The sequence below is a fragment of the Delphinus delphis genome, chromosome 7 (genome assembly GCF_949987515.2).
Source record: "Delphinus delphis chromosome 7, mDelDel1.2, whole genome shotgun sequence".
Classification (NCBI taxonomy): Eukaryota; Metazoa; Chordata; class Mammalia; order Artiodactyla; family Delphinidae; genus Delphinus; species Delphinus delphis.
Window position 1 is genome coordinate 27,229,345 of NC_082689.1, and position 25,042 is coordinate 27,254,386.

At 36.3% G+C, this 25,042-nt stretch overlaps 1 protein-coding gene across 8 annotated transcripts in view; it reads right to left on the minus strand.

Annotated features, from left to right (window-relative positions):
- Nucleotides 1-25,042, minus strand: part of MAP2 (microtubule associated protein 2) — a 145,940-nt gene that overhangs the window by 65,980 nt on the left and 54,918 nt on the right. For all 8 annotated transcript variants that reach the window (XM_060016187.1, XM_060016186.1, XM_060016185.1 and 5 more), the window contains exon 3: nt 10,230-10,514. In XM_060016187.1, coding sequence (XP_059872170.1) covers nt 10,230-10,491 — 262 coding nt within the window. In that variant the 5' untranslated portion in view covers nt 10,492-10,514. The remainder of the gene's footprint in view (nt 1-10,229; nt 10,515-25,042) is intronic.

Here is a 25,042-nt window from a genome sequence, read left to right on the forward strand (position 1 = left end):
AGGCTGGCCAAGTTTTGGTTCTAAGAATATGACCCAAAATAGCTTGGTTTCTCTGATTCATTTTCATTCCCCTGCTACATTATCAGTCACTCCTTCCCAACTTTTACAGAGGTCCTTCACCCTTAAAAAATGTTTTATTTGAGCTTGTACTTGGGTCTGATTTCCTAAAGAGAAGTTTGTTGTATAAGTAAGAACTCTTACGAAACCAGGGAACTTTGTGCTCTTTTTTTTCTTGGATAATTCTGAAATGCAACGTGAAATGCAGAAGCAGGGCTGACTTGGTCTGACAGTAACAAGGTGATCAAAAGCTACGGGAAGAGAAGTTCAGTTTTAATGCAATCATTATATTATTTGAAGCATTACAGTTAAAATTTTATAGAAAAAAATAAAAGAAACACCTTGACATTTTAATCAAATAGATATTAAAAATACTTTCTAACATTTTCCACAGACCTAATGAAGAAAGGCATTTTGTATTTATAGTTTTTTTCACACCTATTTACATCAGAGAACATAAGGAAGAGTTGAAACACCATTATCTGAGCATAGGAGACTCAAGCATTTCTAGTTAGAATTGAAGAAATGCTCATTATTTTAAAATTTACTTTAAAAAAGTTAGACATAATTTGGGAGGTTTTTATTCCTTCACTTAAAAAAAATAAATCAACCTTCTCTGGTAATTCCAGTCCTAAGACGCTAAATTATCAGCTAGGGTAGCTTCAATTCACTCATAAACAGTGAAATCCAACTAGAAAGGAAACGTGTGTCACCAAAACAGCCAAATCCTTGAGCAGTGTTTTCAATACAGCATTCAGATCATATGTGCAAGTTCACTGTGGTCCAAAAGCATTTCAAGTACTAAATTTTTCTTAGGTCGGAGAGCAGATATTTTCACGAGGTCAGAAATCACTGTTATCTTGATTGAATGAACTTCCTCTCCTAAAATGTGACTTTTGAAAGTGGCATCTGTATTTGCTTCAAATCCATTTCTCTGTTTCTTGTTTTACTATGATCAAGACATAAGAATTGGGTGAGAACTGGCCTGGAGGACTATCTTACATGCTTTGTGACTTAGGCCAAATTAGTGCAATTTTCTTTTTGAGAAAAGGAAATTCTGGTAAAGCTCTCAGGGGAGGTTTATTCCAATCTTTTCAGTGCATTAGTCACAAACCTTGGTTTTTCAAGCTGATGAGAAAAACAGCCAATAGGTAATTTTTAAAGAAAGAGAAAAATATAATTTGGCTTTAAGGTAAAGAATAGCAACGTGCAAAATGCAACAAGGAGAAAAAGTATCCAATGAATTGATTCATTTCAAAAATTGCTTATAAAAGTAATAGTAGTTGTTTTTCTTGTCCTTTTATTATTTTCCTCCTTGGAGAAAAAGAAAGTCCTTTAAATACTGAAAAAATTAATGATTAGAATTAGAAAATGTAAATGGGAGCATCTTTCATTTTAATATGTCAAAAAGAAAAAAAATTATCGATTACGAACAGCTTTTATCATTTTTTAAAATAACAAAACTAGAGAAGTATATCTAATTGAAATTGAAACATTTTCCCTAAAGTTAGTGAATAAATATCCCTGTTATTCAATAGGGAAATGCTGTTTATTACCTAAGAACTTATCATTTTCAAATAATTTTATAGACTCACAGATGAAGTAGAGTAAAAAAGAACATTGGTGATATTTTATTCAGGTTAACCTTCAAAAGCAGGATACATAACATCTCTCCAAGATAAACTGGTATATTCCTTTACAGAAGTATAATTAAGCCTATGATTTAGAACATCAATTTGCTTTAAGATTCAGTTTGTCCATTTGTCAGAAATGAAATTTGTGTGACCTCCTGATCTATAGCAGTGAGGCAATCCTTACCTTACAGCCAGAGGATAGGATCAACAAAGACGTTCATTTTAGAGTTTTGTTTGAAGGATATTTCAGTATCATTTTCTATCGAGGCCAACTCTATTACATGAGGCTCAATTTTGCAGGAATGAACAAGAAAAGTTGTTCAATATCTGTATACTTCTTAGCTGTTAGGTTATTGATGTCTCTTAGAAAGGTCATTTATCCTGTTTTTTCATATTCTTCCCAGTTCAGCTGTTTTCATCATCAAGACAATATTTCTAATCAAATATCTTACTGCTATTTTAAGTCAAAGATATATTTTCTTTCTTTGCTTCAAACCTTCACTCCTATTTTCAGAACATATCAGAACATATCAAGTCTTCTGCTATATCCCTCCATGACATTCCCTTTATAACCATATTTCAGAGTTCCTACTTGATTGTCCTAATCAAGTTCTATAGTCTTTACTTTGAATCTAGCCTCCTCTCGTTGTTCCTCCATCTGCCTCTTTAGTTCCAGTATTCCTTTCTAACATCATCTTTCCCACAAATGTATTGCTTACACTGTGGTGTAATTTTTGTAGCCCCATTTTGTTGATGACATTTCCATTCTCAAAACAGAACATGGATACTAATGCTCTTTTTCTTTATCTCACTTCAAAAAAATGTTTATTAGCACCTACTATGGAAAATAAGCATTGCATTATATACCAGAAGGAACATGAAGATGAATGAAGCATAGCTTCTACCTCAAAACACGTAGAACCTAGTGATGGGGATTAAAACAAGTAACAAGTAACCTCAGTAAAATGTTCTGATATGATCAATGCTATTATTAGCAAGATATAAACATGGTACATGGGGATGTTTGAAAGAAGAAGAGGTTCATTTGAGAAAATAAAATGAATCAGCTCTGGATCTTTGATCATGGACTTCTGATAATCTCTTCTGTTGTATGTACCCTTTCAAAATATTTTTCCATCACTTGTTTCACGATGCTGCACACGAATGAAACCATAACAGATTGCTTGGGCAAATTATCTTTGCTTGCAAAAGAGAAGATTGTTAGTTTAATCAAAGGACTGACCATTCATGCTAGAGTCACTTATGCAAGAATCAGAGGTGCTCAGCTCCCAGCACCGCTTGGACCTATGTTTCCAAACACAAAATCTGGACTGAAAATATTGAGTCTAATTTTCAGGCTGCTGAGGCCGAATCATCTCTATTATACATGATTTTTCTCTGAACCTTGATTCCTCCCTTGGTATCCATTTTGCCTAATATCTTCTGAAGTTTGAGTTTTGCTGAAATCAACTGTAAAAGCAGATATTTAACTCTCATTTCTGTGTTCTAATAACCACCTACCATTTGCATATTTGTTCAAAGTTGCCATGAGAGCCTAGGACATATGCTTTCCTCTTTCTCTGCTTATCAGCTTGGCTGGTTTTAGAACTGTATTTTCTCTGAGGGTTGTTGAACGGTGACTCATTCTGTGAGGCGAGTAACACAGTGAGAGGGCAGCGAGCGTGCAGTGTCCTTTTCCCCTGGGGACTCATGATGCCAAGTCAGATCATGCTTAAACTACCAGGTCTGCAATGCAGCACCAGTTGTTCTGTTCATCTGCTCCTGGTATGAATTTCCAGGCTCCCCAGACAGTCAAAGCAGTGTTTTACGTAACATGCTAAGGTGCAGTGAAGTGTGAGAGAGCAAGAGGGCTTGATATACTGAAGCAGAAAGTCAGTTCATCTCAAGTAGCTCGGGGAGAAAAGAGGGAGGTGTGATGACTGTTTGGTGCTCCCCAGCCTACTAACCTCCCAACAGCAATAAAATCAAACCTGAAGCCAACCCTCAAGGGGGTATTTGGTATACAGAGACAGATACTTTTCTCAGGTATATACAAGCAATATAATCAATTTATATATACATCATACTTTTCAAAAAACACATTATTGACTGATGATGAATACATTCCCCAGATATTAGGGAAACTTATTTGTTCCAAATTAGTATTAAAGTTTTTCTCATCTTTTTTTCTTTTTTTTGTCTTTTCTCTTTTGTGAGGAGAGAATGCTTAGAAATTGAACAAGGGACAGATAAAGGCTGTGCATAATCCTAACCAAAGCACGGGCTTAGAGGGTTGAAAAATGAATCAAGGAAAACTTGTTTCCATGACTGATTACTGTCATCTACTCACTACGAATAAAAAAGATTTTATGAACTGCTTAGAGATCTTCTCTTAGTGGAGATTTTAAAAACCTCAAATAATTGGAATATATTAAAAGAAAAATATGATGACCCACCATGACAGCAAATTAGGAGAAAATTTGATAAGGTCTGAAAAATACAGGATTAGGAGAAAGGCTCAAGTAAAAACTACAATGGTATTAAATTATATTTACATCTAGAAACAAGCGAGACAATAATTTTTACAAGTAGTTCTGAATTATTCTTAGCTCAAATCTGTTGCATTGATTAAGATTCAAATTCAACACAATTTTTCAAAGTGTCAGTAGACCAAACAAAATGATAAAATAGGTTTTTTTTAAAGTGTTTGTGACGTGGTTCTGACATTTAACACAAAACAAGACAATAAAGAAAAGAGAATGATTTCCGCAAGTGCATGGGAGGAATTTTCTGGAGGACCATACATGGGAGTAAATGCGTATGCAAATTAACCTTAATTTTAAAATATCATATTATATTGTGTTACATCGAGCCTTGCTTTTCACAACTCGAAGTGTTTGTAGGCAATTAAAATTCCAAGGAATAAAATCATGTTTTATTTGTTGCATCATTGGGTTTAGTTAAAAGGAGTCTAGAGAAACCAAGTTTTCCTTAAATTTTGTTTCATAATTACCGGCTTAAGACAATCACATTCTACTCTAAGACTTCGGCTGAAGAGCAAAGAAAGATATAAGGTAATTTTTTATAGGAAGAACTACCCTCTAACTGCACATTTAAATAAACAACTGTATCTGGTACCTGTCTTTTCTTCTAATTTGTAAAACGTTATAAGCTCTAGTTAGCAATACCTGCTATAAACAAGCTCATACCTTACCAAGGTTCTTTATGACAATGTCCACGCAAGCTAGCCCCCAGTTAGGTTCAGATCCTTCTATTTACCAACAAGACAAGTCACAGATGATTGAAGCCAATCTCCAAACCTGCCTTCAAATAGTATAGAGACCACATAGGACAAAGCAAACGTGACAAATACAAACCTCATGCCTTTTCTATCAATCCTTGTCTTTCTCACTCTTTCTAGCCCCCGATGCCTAACCTTTCGAAGGAAAACATTGAAAAGATCCCCATTCTCTGTCCTTATCCATCGGCGCCGCCGGGCCAGACACTCTGCAGTGAGGCTGTGTGCTTTTCTGCAGATCCGCCCTGAATGCTAAATAACTGCTCAGCACACTCCTCTCTGTGGAGCTCAGGGAAATGGCAGCCAGAGCAATGAGTGGTTGGCATGACAACAAGCAAAGGAAAATCTGCAACCTCTTGTATTGTTAGGCCAGCTTGTTTATTTGCCTTAGGGGTCGTGCGGATGCCTTCAGTCGTTTCACAGGAGAAATGGTCCTGTACTATTTCGCTCTGCCTACGTTAATATATATTACATACCATATGCCACAGTTTAAATGGGATGGTGACTCCTACCAGTAACTCTCAAATCTGGGGATGGAGGAGGGGAGAATGGGGAGGTCAGAAAAGGCTGAATTTTCCAAGATCGAAAAGGGAAAGAGAGAAGTTTAAAGGTATATTCATATTTTTGCTTGTAAGTGATGACAACATTTTTCTCCACTGTGCATTTTCAAGCTTAAATTTATAATTTCAGCAACAATAAACTTAGATATCCGACTATGTTTGTGACTTGGCTGCTTGAGTCATGCAGATGTGAAAGGGCAGGCCAGGCTTTAGAAGGCGCATCTCCATTGGAAAACTCTAGAAAAACTGACCATGGATAACCCAGAAGAGCTTTTACAGATCTCACTGCTTTGACAGGGAGTAGACCTGGGAAGAATCCAGGGAAATGTTGGGGAAACACAGCAGCCCTGGGAAATCAAGGGGCAGTTACTGAAGGAATGCCCTTGAATCTTTAAATTTACTCAAAGAGATACCTGATGCTGGCTTTTGATGATCATGAAGGCACTTTATACTGTGACTGGTGTTTTTACTAGTATTCAAAGCATTGTACCTTAAAACAGTCAAAATCACGAAAGCATGATTTTAAATACTTCAAAGTTTTGCTATCTGTAAACTTCTCAGAATTGCCTCCTTTCTTTCTCCATTCACGCTGAAAACTGGGAATAAAGGTCTCATTTTCTGTCATGCTTCAAGGTACATGGATGTGACCATTCTGCAATGGAAGAAGAATTGCCTTCTTTGGCTATCACTGGTAACAGCTGCAGCTGGGCGTGTGGCTCTGAATCAGGCTGCGTGGGGCAGTGGTAAGATCACTCGCCTATAAAGCAGGAGACCTGCATGTTGGCGGTAGCCATGTGATCTTGGATGGGTTGCTAAACCCATAAAGAGGAGTGTGAAAGGTCATCTTACAAGCTAACATCCAGTTATCTTGATATTATCATGATATGAATTCTCATATGAGTTTGGGCCCCACCTATGAATAAGAAGCTTAAAGATGAGGCTCCTAATTTTCACTCAGAGTTCAAACTCTATAGCGACCAAAATGCATTCTGCTTGCTTTCTTTAACGAAGATAAGGTGGAAAAGAGAGGAAGGGTTTATTACAAGACTTTACTCTTATTATTCATGTAGGGAAAACAATTTAAAAATGACTGCTTTAGTCACATGTTTTATTCACTTATCAATAATAATAACTTTACTAAATGGCCTGATTCTCAATGTTTTCTCACTTCTTTTGCTAGGCTTCTGTGGCATGGCTTCTAAAAAGGACACGTCAATAAACAAATGTAAGAAAAATTCTTAAAGTAATAGGTGAGCATTTAATACTATCTACCTTTCCATGGATTAGCTTTAAATTGGAAGCTAATTTGGAAAGAGACAAAAATCTAGAAGGGTAAGCTGTAAAGAAATATAATGTAAAGTATAATTTCCTTCCAGCTCTTCCTGTGCAACTCCTACCCTCCTGCTGCCTCCCCCACCACCTCAGGGCATAAGATCAAAGATAAGCTGACTATGGCCTTGTACCTTTACAAATTAAAAGTTATTATGGCCCAGAAATGAAGGTGCACATTGAAAAGGGTAGATGAGAGACAATGAGGTAGACCTTTGGGTGAAGTAAGCCCACTCTGATAAAGGAAGGAAGAAGGAGGGGGAACTGATGATTACAATTCATTTGTTATGTGATCTTGTTTATAGAGATAAAAATAAACAATGTTGAGGAAAAGGTTTATTTCTCAGAATGAAGAGAAGACTACAGCAAAGAAGGAAAGTAGAAGAAAGGTCTTCAGCTTTAACCAGGAATGGTCTGGACATGATAGCATATAGCTGAGGATGTCACTGGGAAACGTTTCATGTTCACAATGTCCTGAAAAATATCCATTATAGGGGAAATTGCAATATACCAATACATTATATGGAATGATAAAAGAGTGGGCTAATATATAGCCTGGTCCTCTTTCAAATAATCACCTCAAATTATTGATATAATGCCAGCTCGTATCAATGGTCTCCATTATCAAAGGACAGCATTTTTAAAGAACATATCTAAGATTTGAGAACATTTCTTTTTACTGGGGATAACTTTTGTTTGTGATTTGTGAAACAGTTATATATAAACCATCATAATATAATTTATTCTTTTATTAAGCTAAAGTTTGGAGAGAAATTTAATTGCACATTAACTTATCACTGGGAAATCCTCTGTGGGTATGAGAAGATAGTATTTTACACTTTTTCCTCTCCTACTGCTTTCCACATGTGGATAATTGATGGATTCAACACTTGGCCTGTTCTTTCTGGAGGGACATTGATTTAAAATCACATCATAATTTGGACTGAAACATCACTCTGGTAACCTAGAGCAGGCTGTTTACACAACCTTTGTCACTTTGAATATACGTACAAAACTTACATAATTAGTCTCCCAAAGGTAATGTAATATTCATTTGATATATATTAAGATGAATTCAAAACTGTCTCTGGATGGTCCTGAACCCACAATTTAAAGAAACATCTGTTAGTCTCTTTTTCATTTATATTATTTTCTCAAAGAAGCTGGCAAGGACACACTGACCTGGCAAATACATTTTTCTGATGCTCTTAAATAATTAAGACCATTGAAAAAAATGAAATAGTGAATGACGTTGGTTCTCTACTGCTTGACCAAGCATGCTACAGTGGTTTTTTTACTTGAGTATGTAATAAGCCTCCATAATAGTCAGTGAGAGTCAACTAGGGAGACTTCAAGAGACAAAATAAGACTTTCCAATAGTTTTCACCATTAATTTGAAAAGGACTTTCTTCTTTTTGCAGCATTCATTCAACCACTCACTCAACACACATTTATTGAGTCCTCGAGGTATAATGTCAAGTGCTGCGGGGGACGATGATGAGAAAAATCTTGGTCTCACGTTATCTCCTTCCTTCCCACAACCATTTTGTTCTAACTTGTCCTCAACTCTTCGTGCCTCAATCCCTTCAAAAGTTTCCCAGTTAGTGCTCCTGACACCCAAGTTCCACCCTCTTCAAGTTGAATTACACTCAGCTGTAGAAAAATATTCCTAGACCCAGAGTGCCCTGTTGTCCATATAGATACAACTACCACCACTGATAATCATAATAACAATAATGGTAATTAATAGACTATTTCTTGAGTCATTCATTTTATATACTCTACTATCTCTTTCAATCCTCCTTGTAACCATGAAAAGTAAAAATAATATTTTTATTTCATTCTTAACCACAATTTCTTACTAATGCGACATTTGTGCCTATAGGGCATTGTACAGCTTTTCAAATCTTTGAATTAGATTGGACACTGCCACCCTCTTTTTCCATTCCACATACATCTCTGCAGGGTATTTGTTTTTTTATCACAGCAACTGCCAAAATGCAGCTTCACAAAGACAGGGCATCTTGAAAAGGAATGTGGTGTGATCTAGTAGTGATATGGAACTATCTTGAACTAATAGTTCATGTAGTATTTGAAAGCCATTGAGTATCACGGTGTTTCTTCTGAGTATTTAGAACACTCTGCCGTACTCTTGTGCCTTTGCTGTGGCACCTCAAGATGCTTCCGTGCACAATTTGGGAATTTTGTTTGGAAACAATCCCTCTCTAGCTTTGTCCTCCTATACTGCTTATTTGATACTTAACACACTGTGCTCTGTATCTGAATTAATTGTATGCACATGTCTAATGTCTGCTACTAGATCATCTGCTCTGTGAAGTTCAGAGTCCATTCCTTGCACATACCCTGGCACAGCTTGTACGTAGAAAATGCCCAATAGTAGTTTGTTGAATGAGTGGATTAAAAAAAAAATCATACTATATTTGAAATGCCTTTCATACTTGCCCATTAAAATTTAAATATATTTTTTGAACTGAGTGTACAGTGCACGTGTTACTAACTAACTGTAGAAAACCAATCTTTGAATAAGTACGGGATGATTTTGAAGGCGGTATAGCCTTTCTAACTAGTAGTTTACTTACTCTCTTTGGAGTAGCATGTCAGCAAGTTGCTGTGTTCAAATGCATTAAATTCTGAATTACGAAAAGAAGGGAAATAATGGTGTAGAATATTATAGGGCAGGCTAGTGTTTCTCTAAGCCATTAATGACAATATCATCAATAGTAAAGAGGACTATTGGTAGAAATTACACTTTGAAAGGAAGTACTTAAGATTAAATTATATTATGTTCTCCTTTAAGCATTTGTATATTAGTTCTTAAAAAGCTATCTGAGGAAGTATTAAGTGGTTCCTGTGTATGTATGTGTGTGTTTGTTTTCTTTGCTTTTTCTCTTTTATTTTTTAAAGGCTGGGAGATAGACTCTACATTCCTTTCTGCCCTAAAAAGTAAGTATGCTTCTTATCAATTTATTGATTTAAGTCCAGTATCATTCAAGAGTATCAATAAGAAACTATTCATGAAGTTTTCTTTCAGTAAGTTACAGTGCTGACAGTTACTAGCAAAACATGCACACATCAAGCCATTTGTCTACCAAAATTAAAGTGGTAAAAACTAAATAGGGAGATGAGATTGAGCATACAACTAATTTGGGGGAAATGTCAGACTAGTTCCCATGATTTTTCTCTCCTTTTGGTGTCTATTTCCCCTGACCGACTGGAATTTCAGTCCTAGCACTAGTGAAAGAAGATCAGTGCTGTAAATTAATTCATTTTCAGCCTAAACAGACTTCAAAGCACAAAGCAAGCCCTGGTGACAGAAGAGCCGTTAGTTACCTGCTGTTTCTCTGTCAGCTGAGGTCAGCTCTCCATTGATCCCATTCTCTTTGGTATTTGAGTAGGTGTCCTGTGACCCATGTTCTCCAAAGGCGCCCTCTTCATCCTCCCTGTACGGGAATCCATTGGCGCTTCTGACAAGTCCTTCCCCTGCCCCACCTTGATCCTTGATCTCAGGTGGATGTGGGTGGGCGGATGCCTCTGTTAGTTGAGCTGAGGTCCAGTGAGGCGCCTTTGCTTCATCTTTCCGATCATCTGCCATTCTTCAACGTCCTGTGACTTCTCCTGTGATTGGAAGAGGAAAAACGGCAGCCATGACTTTGGAGAAAGCTTATCTGATATTAGTAGTACTAAGATAGGGAAAATTTATAGCAAACTCACTAGTTAGCTATGGTCAAAGAACATATTCGACAACCCACTTTTTTTTTCCATTTTTTGCGGTACACGGGCCTCTCACCGCTGTGGCCTCTCCTGTTGCGGAGCACAGGCTCCGGACGCGCAGGCTCACGGGCCCAGCCGCTCCGCGGCATGTGGGATCTTCCCGGACCGGGGCACGAACCCGCGTCCCCTGCATCGGCAGGTGGACTGTCAACCACAGCGCCACCAGGGAAGCCCGACAACACACTTTTAATATCAAGAGGTAGCTATTGTTAACACCTTGGTTTTTACAGATCTTTTCTGGAATATCTATTCTTTTAATATAAGATCACCATCAGTTTACATATACTCTTTTTTTTTTTTTAAACTAGTGCTTGGCATTTAAGGACATACCTGAGCTAACTTTCACTGACATGTGACATTGTACAGTAAAGGAATTCTTTAGTATAGGGAAAATCTGTAGGGTGACAAAACTGGATAGAAAAGAGTGGGGAAAAGAATGGCTGAGGGGAAATGCTGGATTATGGAAAATTATCCCAAATACTCTTTTAAACCACAACTCTGTGAAACCTAGAAAAGACGATGACCAATATATTAGCCCTTTCAGTTTCAAAGATGATCAATTCAAACCAGGTAGATATGTTTTTCTGGATACTGTGTATTAAGAGAAAGATCGTTTTGACAATTTTTCAGCAAACTTTTCTAAGCCCTATGTCTAGATTACAAGGGAATGAAATTTTCTCAGTATAAATCTTACATAGAGAATAAAAATTATAATATCAGGCCTATGTCATAACTTACAGTTTTATTTCACAATTAAGTCAATTAAGTTAGATCACTAACATATATTAGGTGGCCGTAAATTATAGTAAAGTTTGAATAAGTCGTGGGGTAGGTGTTCTGTACATGTTAAGCAAATGGCAGATACCGCACGGCCTTCACTTATATGCCTATGCCACTAAATTTAGAGATGCAGTTGATGAGAGGTGATAAATTACTCAGTTTTGAAAAGCTGTTGCCAGCAATGTAGCTTTGTTGATGGTCTATTGTCCCCACACTCATGATAACATAGACAATGAGAGTCTCTGATGGAAACTAAGAACACTTTCCTTTCTTTCAAAAACAGTAACTCAAGCAAAACCCTCTAAACAAGGAAACAAAAACTGTATTAAAAGAAATCTACTTTTGGCTACCAAGCTCTGTTTAGAGACATCAAAAATAAATTAAGCTGTAAAGGAAGTAAGCTTCCTATCAGATTCCTAGTAAGGATCTGTCTGCTTTTTACTGAATTTCAATCTACTCTCAGGTCCCTATTCTAATTTTCTGTTCATACCAGGAAGAACTAGATGAATCAACTCATTTAAACTAATTTGAGGATAACACACCCCTAACCCCAGCAATTGCTTCCCATAAGGATTCTGTTTATTGTCTCTATGATCATATTTAAATAGGAGATAAGAGGTTTAACTTTTAAAACATTGATTGAAGGGCTTGTGAATAAACCAAAGAGCATCTGCACAGCACTGATGATGTACAAAGAACTGTATGCACGGAAGAGTTTCCTCATATATAAAATGAGGACAACGATGCCTAGCTTATTGGTTTGTTGTGAAGTTTAAACAGAATAAAATAAAGGGCTCAGCACAAGTCCCTGGCAAGCTCAATAAATAGTAGTTACTACCTTTGTTATTATTATTATAATTATACTAACAGTCATCATACCACCAGTCATTACATACAAAATATTTTCAGTAGTTTTACTGGAATTGCTGGCATAGGAAGAAGAGCCTGAAAACTTGGTAAGTCCAATAATAGTTACTTGCAAATCTGCTCCCAGATATCACAGAGAACTGAATGAACGTCCCAAGACAGACACGGCAAGTGACTAGGACATGAAAGCCTGATGGGAGGAGTGTGTCCTCAGAACTAACCACTCCATGTGTACACCTGAAAACTTAGCTACATCTTTTATAAAGACAGTTCTGCAGTGTTCTAGACTCCACTCTGCCATTGTCTTCTAGTCAACTATCAAAGGACCTAAATTGGGAGTCTGAAGATTATGTTTCTTCTGAGAAACATAATCTTGTTTCGGCATCTTCATATATCTAATGGGCTGAATAAATTATTTACATTCAAAGCATGACTCTGATCACAATATTTTATTGCTAGCGAGACTGTTGCCTCAGCACTCTTATCTTTACATGCCTTGATTTCTTTACTTTTCCTTTACCAGAACAGCTTAAATAAAATTTCCATATTCTTCTACGGTCCAAAATATTTTTTGTGCAGACTGAATACCTGTAAATAGAAAAAGTTTTCCACAAAGAAGTACATGCCTGGCTAATACTGTTTTTTTAAAAATTTATATTTTTAGAAGAGTTTTATATTTATAGAAAAATTGAGCAGACAGTACAGAGATTTCCTATGTATCCCCTGTACGCAATTTTCTGTTATTAATATCTTACATTAGTATGATACATTTGTTATAATTAATGAAACAATACTGATGCATTATTATTAAGTAAAGTCCATAGTTTATTTAGATTATCTTAGTTTTTTCCTAATGTCCTCTTTCGCTTCTAGAACCCCCATCCAGGATTTTACATTACATTTAGTTTTCCTGTCTCTTCAGGTTCTTCTTGGCTGTGAGAGGTTCTCAGACTTTCCTTGTTTTTGATGACCTTGAGAAATACTGGTCAGGTAAATTATAGATGCCCCTCTACTGAAATCTGTCTGATATTTTTTCATGAATAGTCTTTGATTATGTGTTTTGGGGAGGAAGATTACCAGCAGTAAAGTGCTCAAATAAGCTTGAGAGATGCTGAGTTACATGGGCATGTATAACACAAGCTTTCTGAGAGCTTTTGCTATTCTACTGCGCATGGGACTCTCAGGGAAGGCAAGTGGTGTGCAAAGCATCTCAAGCAATTGGCTATAGAACCTTCATCTGATGCCATGTTTATTAACATCTCCAAAAGGATTTGGAAAATACTTAGGTTTGCACTTTAACCCATGTTTAACTCTGGGCATTCTAGCCATAGATATTCAAAGGAAATAAAATAATATGAGCACCCATAACTCCAGGCTAAAATTGGCAATTCTTCCCCTAGGGATATCTGGAAAAGATTTTTCAATGACTAAAAATCTTCAATTTGAACCTAAAGATCCAACATGGAAATGAGCAGTGTGTTACTTGGTAATCATCCATTTGGCACAGTGGTTGAGGGTCCGCCTGCCGATGCAGGGGACACGAGTTCATGCCCCAGTCCGGGAAGATCCCACATGCCGCGGAGCGGCTGGGCCCGTGAGCCATGGCGGCTGAGCCTGCGCATCCGGAGCCTGTGCTCCGCAAGGGGAGAGGCCACAGCAGTGAGAGGCCCGCGTACCGCAAAAAAAAAAAAAAAAAAAAGTTATGATAATTTGTTTTCAAGAGACCAGGCATTCAAAAAGTGAATTCCTTAGTGTTTAATAGTTTAGAGTTTTCAATTCTTTCTTTTTAAGTAATCAATAAAAACTAATGTTGGAAGAAGAAAGGGCAGGCTGGCTACACTGATTTCACTTACTATCAGAGGCACAAATAAAGTGAATTTATTATCTAAAATGCATCATCTGGCTTCCTGATAAGACTACTCAGATAATACTCCTTAAAATGTATACAGATCAGTCAGATATCACTTTCTAATTTGTTGGGCTTTTGAAATGTACATAGTCTAACTCTCTATTAAGTGACAATCATTTTAGGAGATTTCAAGCTAGAATTGGCATTGCTGACAAGACTGACAGAAAATATGATTTGCAAAGATTTCCTTAGGTTTTACTGAAAAGCAGCTGGAAACAGAGGAGACACTATTTAGCTTCTCTCACTTAAAATCACAACATGGTATTATTAAAATACCACCCATTCATGGTAAATTTCACTTAAACTCCCAATCAATGTTTTGGGGTCACAGATTATCTCTACTCCTCAAAATGGTGTTAAAACATAGTTAAAAGTGATCACAGCTTCCTTTAATTTCTTCTTCCTGATGTATAATATTACTTTTACCTGAATCTCTCTGAAAATTGTGCTTATGGAATTAAAGAAGATAAGAAAACTGAGATAAAGGCAAATTCTCTCCAACTCTATTAAAGACAACTTGTGAGGTACCAGGAATTGTAACATCCCATTCCTACTGTGTAATGGAAAAGACTCCTCTCTCCATATGGCAAAAGATCACAAATCCTCTTTGCTCCTAACTGCTGAACAGCTGGGCATCCGCCGTACAATCTTCTGGATGGACAAAGCAAGCTGAGAAGCTACCTACACTCTTCTCCTTCTCCTCTTCCCAAAAGCCTAGCTTGATAATGTGAACAAGGAATTTCCTGAGTTTTAAAAAAAAGGTACTAAGTCCAAGACATTGACCTACAATTCATAATAAGTTGCAACGGAATCTTAGCTGTTAGGGCTAAACACAAATGCCAATATGAATGAGGATACAGATACCTGTAATACGGATTTTTAAAAAGAAATCCAAGAAGTTCAAATTTCTATTTATTTGATTTGAGAATGAGATATTTCACTTGACTCTATCATATCATGGCTATTATGCTACATAAAACAGGGCCCCAGTCTTCTTCCCAATTAAGATATACAGTTGGAAAGAAAAGCTAAGAGAAGGTCTTGTGCCACCACAAATGTTAGTTATAGACTTGAGGGGTGAGCTTCAATCTTTGCCACCATTTGTTATTAAACAATTTCCTTCTGATATTTGAAAGTTCTCTAAGGACAGACATTTCTTCTTTCATCAAAATCCCAGCTTTTAAAATTCCAGTTCTTCCAGTTTTTCCCTTAATAAGCCTTAGACCTGGCTCTCTCAATCTAGTGCTCCTTGGTAAGAGCATGCAGGATTTTTTTCACACCAGCTGTTGAACCTACTAATCATGGCTACACTCTGATTCATATCACTGATGGATAATTATGAAAAAATGTAAGATTCTTTAGTGTTTGGCAACCTGTCATTATCCTCTGATTACAATGACATGAGCCAGACATTATGATGTGGCATTGATCAGACTTCTAACTTGCTGAAGATTCAACCTGTATCCTCTTATATCATGATAATAAAACTGCTATAACCTTAATGAAAACAGTCTTTCTGCAGAGTAATTTCTACGTTGAAACGGTATAAAAACTAATTTCTTGTCTATTTAATATATGTGAAATTCATCAGTTTTGTTTTTAGGTAGATTTAATGCATATATGTTTAATGTTGCAGAGTGAAAAATAAGTACCTTCCCGCATGTTGATTAGAAGGTTTTTATTTCTATGGATCAGTAGCCTAAGAATTAGCCAAGGCCCTTAGATAATTCTAATTAAGAAATACTGAGAGAGAGACAAAAAGCAAATAAAAGACTGGAAGGAACAACAACAAAGAGCAAAAGAAAGAACAGAAAGAAAAAAGGAAATATCCAGCTCAACATAAAACAAGGCTGTGATGGCAAAACTCAATTCATGGTTTGGGATAGACATATTCTAATTTTCAATTACTTAATAGAAAGTGTTTATCTTATATGATAATTAATGTAGGTTCTCAGAGACCCATTTTGTAGCTTATGGGTAGGTCTGTCAGTCAGTACTGCTATTACTTAGATTTCTAGAATATTGACTACAACATCCATAATTTGATTTCTACTATATTGAGAATCACTTGTATTTAAATGCATCTGCTTTAAAAATTGTCCAGGCCTAAGACTATAATGTTCTATGTTTCAGAACTCTGAGACTTTACTTGAGTACCTGTCCAGATACTTAAATAAATTCATATTTTTGTGTGTGTAAGAAAAAATTTGGATTTGCCCACAAGCAACCTAAAAGTCTGCCTCCAAATCTGTAAAATCACTCTTGAAAACAGTCTTTTGTGATATGATTGTTCCTTGCTTAAGGATACACCCAATAGGTTAATTTATATTAGAATTTAGAAATAAGATGAGATAATGTATTTTGCTTATTTCTGATATTTCTTTGTCAGGTAATATATCTGTTCCCACATTTCCCCTTAATCACCAGGAACTCTTTTAATGCTTAACTGCAGTATTTACCTCATTCTAAGTCTTCGGTACTGTGTCTGTTTATAGAAATAAATTATATATAAATATAATTTATATATAATTTAATTGTAAAACTTATCAAATCTTTCCTCAAGTCAGGCAGGATATATATTATAAATAAATAATAACTGTATCTGTTGCCTTCTGACATTTTATTATAGGGTACCATTCCTTTGAGCAAATATTATTTAGCACATAATAGCTCTGATATTAACCTTCATGTATATAAAGTGAATAAAATACAAAACAGACATTGATCTTTTTCATACAACATGTTTTATAAAACTTCACTTAATATTCTAGATCTTTCAGACAGGTTATAAGTTAAATTCTAATGAAAATATAGTTTCTTAGAAAAAATAACATTACATGGCTTTTTAAAAAAGTATCTCTCCTTTATTCATTTTCCCTAGAACACTCTTTTAATTAACATCCAAGCAAATGTTGCTAGTAAGTGAATGATAACTTTAGAATGACAAAGTATTTATTATTTTGAAGGTGGCCAAATAATACAGTTTTGCTGGTTCTCCCTAAAGGTTACAAAACCATATGTGTACATTAAAACTTAATGTGTTTAAAGGCTAGTTTAAAAAGAGAAGCATTTTCATCTGGACCTTGATCTATCATTGAACTGCCTGCATATTGTACATTAAAACAAATTTGACATGCTTTGATAGTTCCTGTATTTTTTGTTCTTTAAAGCAAGTGGTGAATGTATTTATTTAAGTGAACCAAACAGTAGTTCCTGAGCATATATGTCCCAAGGGCTTTCAGATACAAAGAAATAAAATAAAATAAGGTACATCTGTCACATTTCCTCCACTATAAAGAGAAGAAATAAGAACTAAACAGAAACACTCAGAAGAAAATGTCCCTGACTGCTCTGCTGTCTGAGCTACCAATGAATTTCATTTCTCAGGGCAAATCCAGGACTAAGAATGCAAATCAGAGATACATTTTTACTAAAAAAGAAACCATTCTCTAATTTTCTGCCTACTTGGTTGGAGCTTTTCATATTTTTCCTTCAAAGTATGAAAAGGGTTATGTAAAAGTAAGATGCACACAAGCAAACCATGACAGTAATATTCAAACCTACCAAAGGGCCATTTAGTCATAAGCTGGGCTTCAAACATTTGTTGAATATTGAATTAATTAATACATCCAGATAAACACAGGGAAAAAGATTCTGTCAGCTATAGATATTTGGCCAACATTAGCTCAATCAGTGAGAGAAGAATGGTTTTGAAACCTAATTTTCAGGCATGGTAGAAGAAGCGACTCAAGTTCTAACTCCACTGAGAGTGTATGAAAAATAATGCTTAGTAGAACAAACTTCTAGACCTAGCATACATAGTAGTGACCATGCAACATACAGGTTTAGAAATATCTTTAAGATAAACAGTTTCATCCCTCTCAGAAAAAGGCTTTAAAACATGAAACTAAAACGCTCTTTGGGGATCATCTATTCCAATGTAACTTAAAGTGTCTTCAGCCAATCACCTCCAACATCCATCCAATAAATGAGAATTTCCGGGTATAGGGCTTGGAAATTGGTATTTTAACAGGTTTAACAGATGACTCTGAAACACTGAAGTTTGAAGATTGGTGCTTTCAGGCAAGCCTGCTGCACAGGACCTCAGGAAAGAATGGGGAGTGATAGAAATGCACACATGAAATATCCCTGTAGAATAACAGGCATAAGGGGTTAAGGCAATTATCTTGATAGGTCAGGCAGTCATTCTCAAAAATAGAAGCTGGATCTCTCATTGCCTTAGTCCAGGACATTTATGATGGTGGGATGGAGTCCAATCACTGCTTTCAGTCAGCTTCCTGGGAACACGCCAGTCCTTTGTTGTGTCTAATCCTACTTGAGGGAAGCAGAAATGTCTCAGAAGAATGTTTAAAGTTACCCATTTTCTGTGGTAAAAAACCTACTGCACACTGTGAAAACAGTGACTAGTCCTTGGTCAGTTTAACAACATATTCAAGCTGTCTTTAGAATATTTATTTCAGATACTTCTTGGCACTCGTTAACGGTTTAGGACAAAAATACACTTTGCCTAAAATACCTCAAATCCAGTTATAATCTTCTTTATCTGTTAGATCACTTTGGAGATGGATGTGGGGTAATAGGCATGGTGTGAATATGTGATATTCTGAACTAGCAAAGCCCTCAAAGGAGTAACTGAAGGATTTAATATCTAGATAGTTGAGATGTGTGCCGAAAATGTCATTTAGTCAAGAAGAACTTTTTTCTCTTGGGATTCCCACAAAACCACAAACCTCACTGTTTTTCTTTGGATTACAACATTAGAAAGATCACAAAACACAGAAAGAGTCACTGATTATAGTTATTACCAGGCAACATTAAATACTCTCAAAAATTGGCAAAAGGAGAAACAATGAAAGCTTGGAAAATCTAAAGGAAAAATACACTGTGTGCTAGATAAGCATGTCTCCATTTTTATGATGCACTTGGCATTAGCAATTCTAGAATGTTTTCTGTGATATGCTCTGCCCTGTCATCATGTAATGTGCCAGTTCAGTAAAAACACTGGGATTCTAATTTTGTACTGATACATATCCAAGGATGAACAAAAGAATACAACAACAAGTCCTATAATACAATTAAGCATATGAATATCGTTTCCCTTTTCCATGTAGGCTCAATTATGCTTTATACTACTAACTATCCGTATCAGTACTACAAAACAGAAACTTTTGTTTGGGTCCCTCACAATATAAGAAATTTATGCAGAATCTGTATCTTTCCTAACAAATGCTGAGGAGTTCTAAGCTTAAATAGCTGTTGACTAACAAATTACAACGCTATGTATTTTCTCTTTGTCTCTATACAAAACTGAGGAAAAGTTCTTGATGACATGAAAATTTGAAAATCCAGGTATTTGTTTCATGTCTTTTCTGCTCTTTTCAGGCTGATTGTAAAATACCGACAAGGATGATCCATTCTTCACCACACACCATGACTAATAAACAACTCACATCAAGAGAGTTGTTGAGTGCATCATTATTTCTGATGATAATGGACACAGAGTATACAACAAGCCAATGCTATGTTATTGATAGAATTAGATAAGGTAATACAAATAAAGCATAATTCCAGGCAAGTTGGAAGTGCTCAACAAATGTTACCTATTATTTGTTATTTTGTGGCTTTTATTTGAACATTTTTAGCAGTAGGATTCAATGTATGGTCTGCCACATACTGAAAAACTGAGGCCAGAGAGAGTAAATTATTTGACAGTTAGACACTTCCAGGGAGATCTGGAATGAGAAGCCAAATCTACTAATATCCATTCCATTGCTTGCTCTTTCGCCAAGGAGTTGGTGGAATGGGGTAGGAACTAGGAGAATCCAGTCCAGATGACACTAACTTCATACATCCATTCCACTGATAACAGTCTATCATATTAAACTGGGTAAGGAGCTTTATGTGACCATGGCATACAACCTGTACTTCACAGTTGTATATTATTTCTGGCCCTTTTTCATATTATATAAAAGAACTAATAAATACAGAATACATACCAGAAATAAATAATATTTAAATGCTCTAAAGCTTTAGCCTCTACTGATGATATTTCGCTAAGGACCTGGAGATATAGTGTAATAAGTAATAGATTTCTAACAAGAAAATTAGGGTTGAATACTGGTTCTCCCATTTACTAGGTGTACAAACTTAGACATGAACAAAACCTGAGTGTGTTTCATAAGCAAGGGAACTCTTGAAGGGATAAATTTTGACCCTTACATCAATACTTTTCTTTTACCATATAAAGAAAAATTCAATCATAATAATTTTAATACAATTTTCTTTAAGCATAAATAAAAAGGATAAAATGCGTAGGAGGGAAATTTTAATTTGGATTTTGACAATTAATAATTTTGTTTTAAACTTTTTCCAGTTTGAAATCTGATTCCAGATTTGTCAGACTTTGTCCAGTGTCACATAATAAAGCACTGTAAAAATAAATCTCCTTTGGGTACAAAGCTAAGGCCTATTCTATAGAATTACAGGTTTTCCAAAAAAAAAGTATGTCCTAAGTATTTACTGGCACCACCATCAAATGAAGATCCTTTAGTTTCAGACACCTGAGAACCACCTTATAGGGAACTGGTTGGGTGTTAAAGGGGCTACAATGTAAAAACAGCAATCAGTGCTTGAGGACAAGATGCTTCAGAGATTTCTTTACAGGAGGTGGGAGCAGGGTCATGACCCAGGTAAACTTGGAGACTGTGCTATACATCACAAAATAAGATGCTAGAATTAAAGACAAACAAACAAAAAAAACAAAACGTGAAAAGTTGGAGAAGAAAATAGGAGTTATGAAAAGAAAAAAAAAAAGGATGGAGAGTTGGAAGTGAAGGATTTATTTAAAAACTAAATACTTTATGGTTTTCCATGAATAGGATCTTCTTTCAGCTATTTAAGACAAGAAAGGATGAAGTCCTGGGAAGTTATAAACAATATGCCACTTGTGCTCTTTTCTGCCACTTTATCTGATCTGCTCAGTCCCTTTATCTTTTGATGAACAATTCCTCTTTCACAAACACAAGCCATGCGACTGAAGCTCTGCCTCTGAACATGTTCAGATTAAAATCTTGTTCTAAATATAGTAAGTGTATATGGACTTCTAGGATAATCAGTTGCCCCATTTGTTTTCTGCACTTCTTTGAACTTAATGCACTCTTTGTCAGTGGATGTGTTCAAGCACAAGTTGAATGCCCATCCTGTCATGAACGTTATAGAATCAAGGGGATGTTGGCCTATATGACTTCTAAAATGCCTTACAACTGAGGTTACAAATCTTAGTTCATTAACCAATTAATTGTTTGAGAAATGTCTCCCAAACATTAATGGAAAGGCTCTATGTATCATAGGGAATGCACTGGGGATACAAGAAAAAATATATAGCACTTATGCTGAAGGAGCTCACAGACAAACCGACAACAAAAAGCCATGTGGTCCATGCTGTGACGCAGATAAGGACAGGAAATTGTGGAGGCACACAGGCAGTTCTTATCACACTGGGAAGTCAATACTTTCCGGAGGAGGTAACATCGAGTTGAATTTAAAGGACAAGTAGGAGTTAGCCAAAGAAAGGAGGGGAAGCTTTCTAGGAAGAAAGAGTCTGGGTGACCACATCCTGTGCTATTTTTCACTTGGGCTAGGCAACACCTTCCAGGAAGATACCATAATGAGCACGATTTTGGCATCCCTAACTCCAGTTTTCACTCTATGTTAGATGTTCCTCCCTATTCGTCTGTCTTCCTCAAGAAGCTGTGAGCTCCTGGAGGGAGAGGGTTTCATATCTGCATCACCTGCACCTGGTACAGTGTGTCGCACAGAGTAAGCTCAACAACACATGTTTACTACACGAATGAATGAGGAACGTGTAGAGCACAGGATTGTTCGCTGTGGTCCAGAAGTGAAGTGGGACATGGGGAAAGGAGGCGGACAGGCAGGCAAGGGTAGAATCATAAAGGGGTATAGTAAGCCATACTTAGACTCTCCTGAAGGCCAGAGGGCACCACAAAAGATGTGACATAATCAAGTTTATTTTTTAGAATGATTGATCCAGCAATGGTATTAAAAGTGAATTGGAAGGATGCATGATTAAATATGGAAGCAACCCTTACTGAAAGCTACTTTAGAAAAGGAGCATATAGACCTGGACTTGGTGATGAGATCAGGATTGAAATGAGAGGCTAGATTCCACGGTCAAAAACTTAATTAAAATAAAACCTGTCTTCTTTTACCAGACTGCTTATAAATTAAAGTTTCTCTATTTTACCTATCCATCTATCTACCTATCTTATCATCTATCTATTTACAAACCTTACTACCAATCTGTTTGTTGTGAGAAGTATCATGGTTTATACTATTTTGACAGGCATTTACTTTATTATTTTCTTGAGGTCAGTTTGTAACTCAAGTTCAGATTTCTTCAGTTCAGTCACATACCATGTTCTGAAGAGTGCTTTGAAGAGTGCTCTTTCATTAAACTACACAGTGTTAGGGAATATTTTGCTTGATTTTTGATGAACACTGTAAGATGGGATTCTTTTTTTTTTTCTTTTTGGTTTGTTTTTGTTCAGCGTGAGTCTCATGAGGTTCTTTTAGACACCACTTTTAAAATTTTATTTATTTTGTTGGTATTTGAAATGTGCTAGTGGGTTACAGAGACACATGAGCCCGGTCAGATCTGGATTCATCTGATGAGACACTGAAGCAAGAAAATGGAGAACGCTGAGAAAAACAGAGCCTGAACAGACTGAAGAACTGGACTTTTCCTTAAGAGGCACTATTTATAAATTGCTTTAACAAAGTACGTATTGAGCCCTCATTTAACTTTCAGGTTGTCATCAATTATCGATTTATTTATTGTGCTTTCTAGAATCTTATTCAATAAACATTTATTAAATACCAGCTTCACACCAAGCTATTAGGCGCTAGGAATACAATGATGATTAAATTATGGATTCTGGCCACGAACAGCTCACACTATACTGAAGAGGTCAGATGTGTTTGTAATATATACGCTACAAGATAACACAGTTAATGCAGTGATAGAGGCCATCACAGGTGCTACGTGAATATAGACCTAAGTCATATATATTTAGAAAGAAAAATGGATAGATGCAAAATATTTGTATAACATCCATTTTTAAATATACTAAACTACTGCATCCAGGGAGAGTCCAAAATCTAGTTAATCATAATAAATACTAATTTTCTTCTAGGGAAAGGTAAAGTATGAGTCATATAAAGCAGATCCACTTTTTTCTATTTTCTTTCTTTTCGGATTTGGGTCAGGCTGTGTGCCATGTTGCACAGTGCGTCTGCTGGCTCTAATTGTGACTCAGGAGAATTCCGAGTTAAGCTGAAAGTAGCCTTGTTCACTCCATCGCTGAGTTGGGCCGAAAAAAAAAAAAAAAAACACACCTCACAGAATCCTTATCATTTGGAATTCCCTCACAACTCATGTCTGATCCAAGTGGGTCCGTCAGTCCTCATATACTGTTTGAGATATTTCTTTGAGCTGACATATCTTTATGTACCCTGGAGTGAATTCTAGAAATCAGTTCAACTTTTATGGCTTGCGACGTGTATTCTGCTAACCTTCTGGAGTGATATGATGTGACATAAATTTGCTAAATCCTCCAGGCCTGAAATATATGTAATTAGACTATGTTTATGAGATGATTAAAAATGAGCTGAAAAAAATATTCAAGTAAAGAAATATTCACAATAATTAATTTTTCTGCAAAGACAAATATTCCAATCTTACATGTAGAAGTCTTAATGCATGTATAGGCATTGATGTGGCAAAATTATATGGTGAGCTCACAGATAAAAACATTTTGATATAAAAACAGACCCATCTTAGGCAATTAAGGCAAATGGGACCTGGCCAAAAGCAAATAAAAACATGGTTTGGAATGTAAAAATGCTAAATTAATTTTTAAATGAAACACGTTTCTATGAAAGTCACAAGAATTTTGAGGAAGCACGTTAATTTTTTAAATATATTCTTTGGGCGGTGCTTACTTTTTTTTATTAAACCCAATACGTTTTTAACACTTCATTATAACCATTGCATTGTTAAAGGATAGGAACTTTATGCTTTTTTAACGGCAGTAGAAGGGGAGAAAAGGGGACAGATAAGGCTGATGATAAACCTCTGGGCAGGTTAGAGGTGTTGCTGGTGATAATATCTCTGAAAAGGAAAGAGAAAAAGGGCTGCTGTGGACTGTGCCTCGTCTGCCTGGGATTGCAGATGACCTGAGGCAAGAGGAACACAGTAGCAGTAAACCTGCTTCATTCAGGTAGGTTGTGTCTGAGCTTTTGGTTGGCACTCTGATTTTTATTTTTTTTTTATTTTTTTATTTTTTTTATTTTTTATTTTTTTTTTTTTTGCGGTACGCGGGCCTCTCACTGTTGTGGCCTCTCCCGTTGCGGAGCACAGGCTCCGGACGCGCAGGCTCAGCGGCCATGGCTCACGGGCCCAGCCGCTCCGCGGCATGTGGGATCCTCCCGGACCGGGGCACGAACCCGTGTCCCCTGCATCGGCAGGCGGACTCTCAACCACTGCGCCACCAGGGAAGCCCTGGTTGGCACTCTGATTTTTAGATTTCTAATCTATACATCCAAGAATTCACCTCAGTGTTCTTACAGAAGCAATAAATAGGCAAATCTGGAGAATCTTTCTGTCTCTGCCACTGTTAATCTCTAAAACGTTTTTTGAAATTCTTTTCAATTCCATGCTGAAGAACTTGGGTACCACAAGTAAATCCATAGATTAAGAATTGGCTTTTCAGCAAGA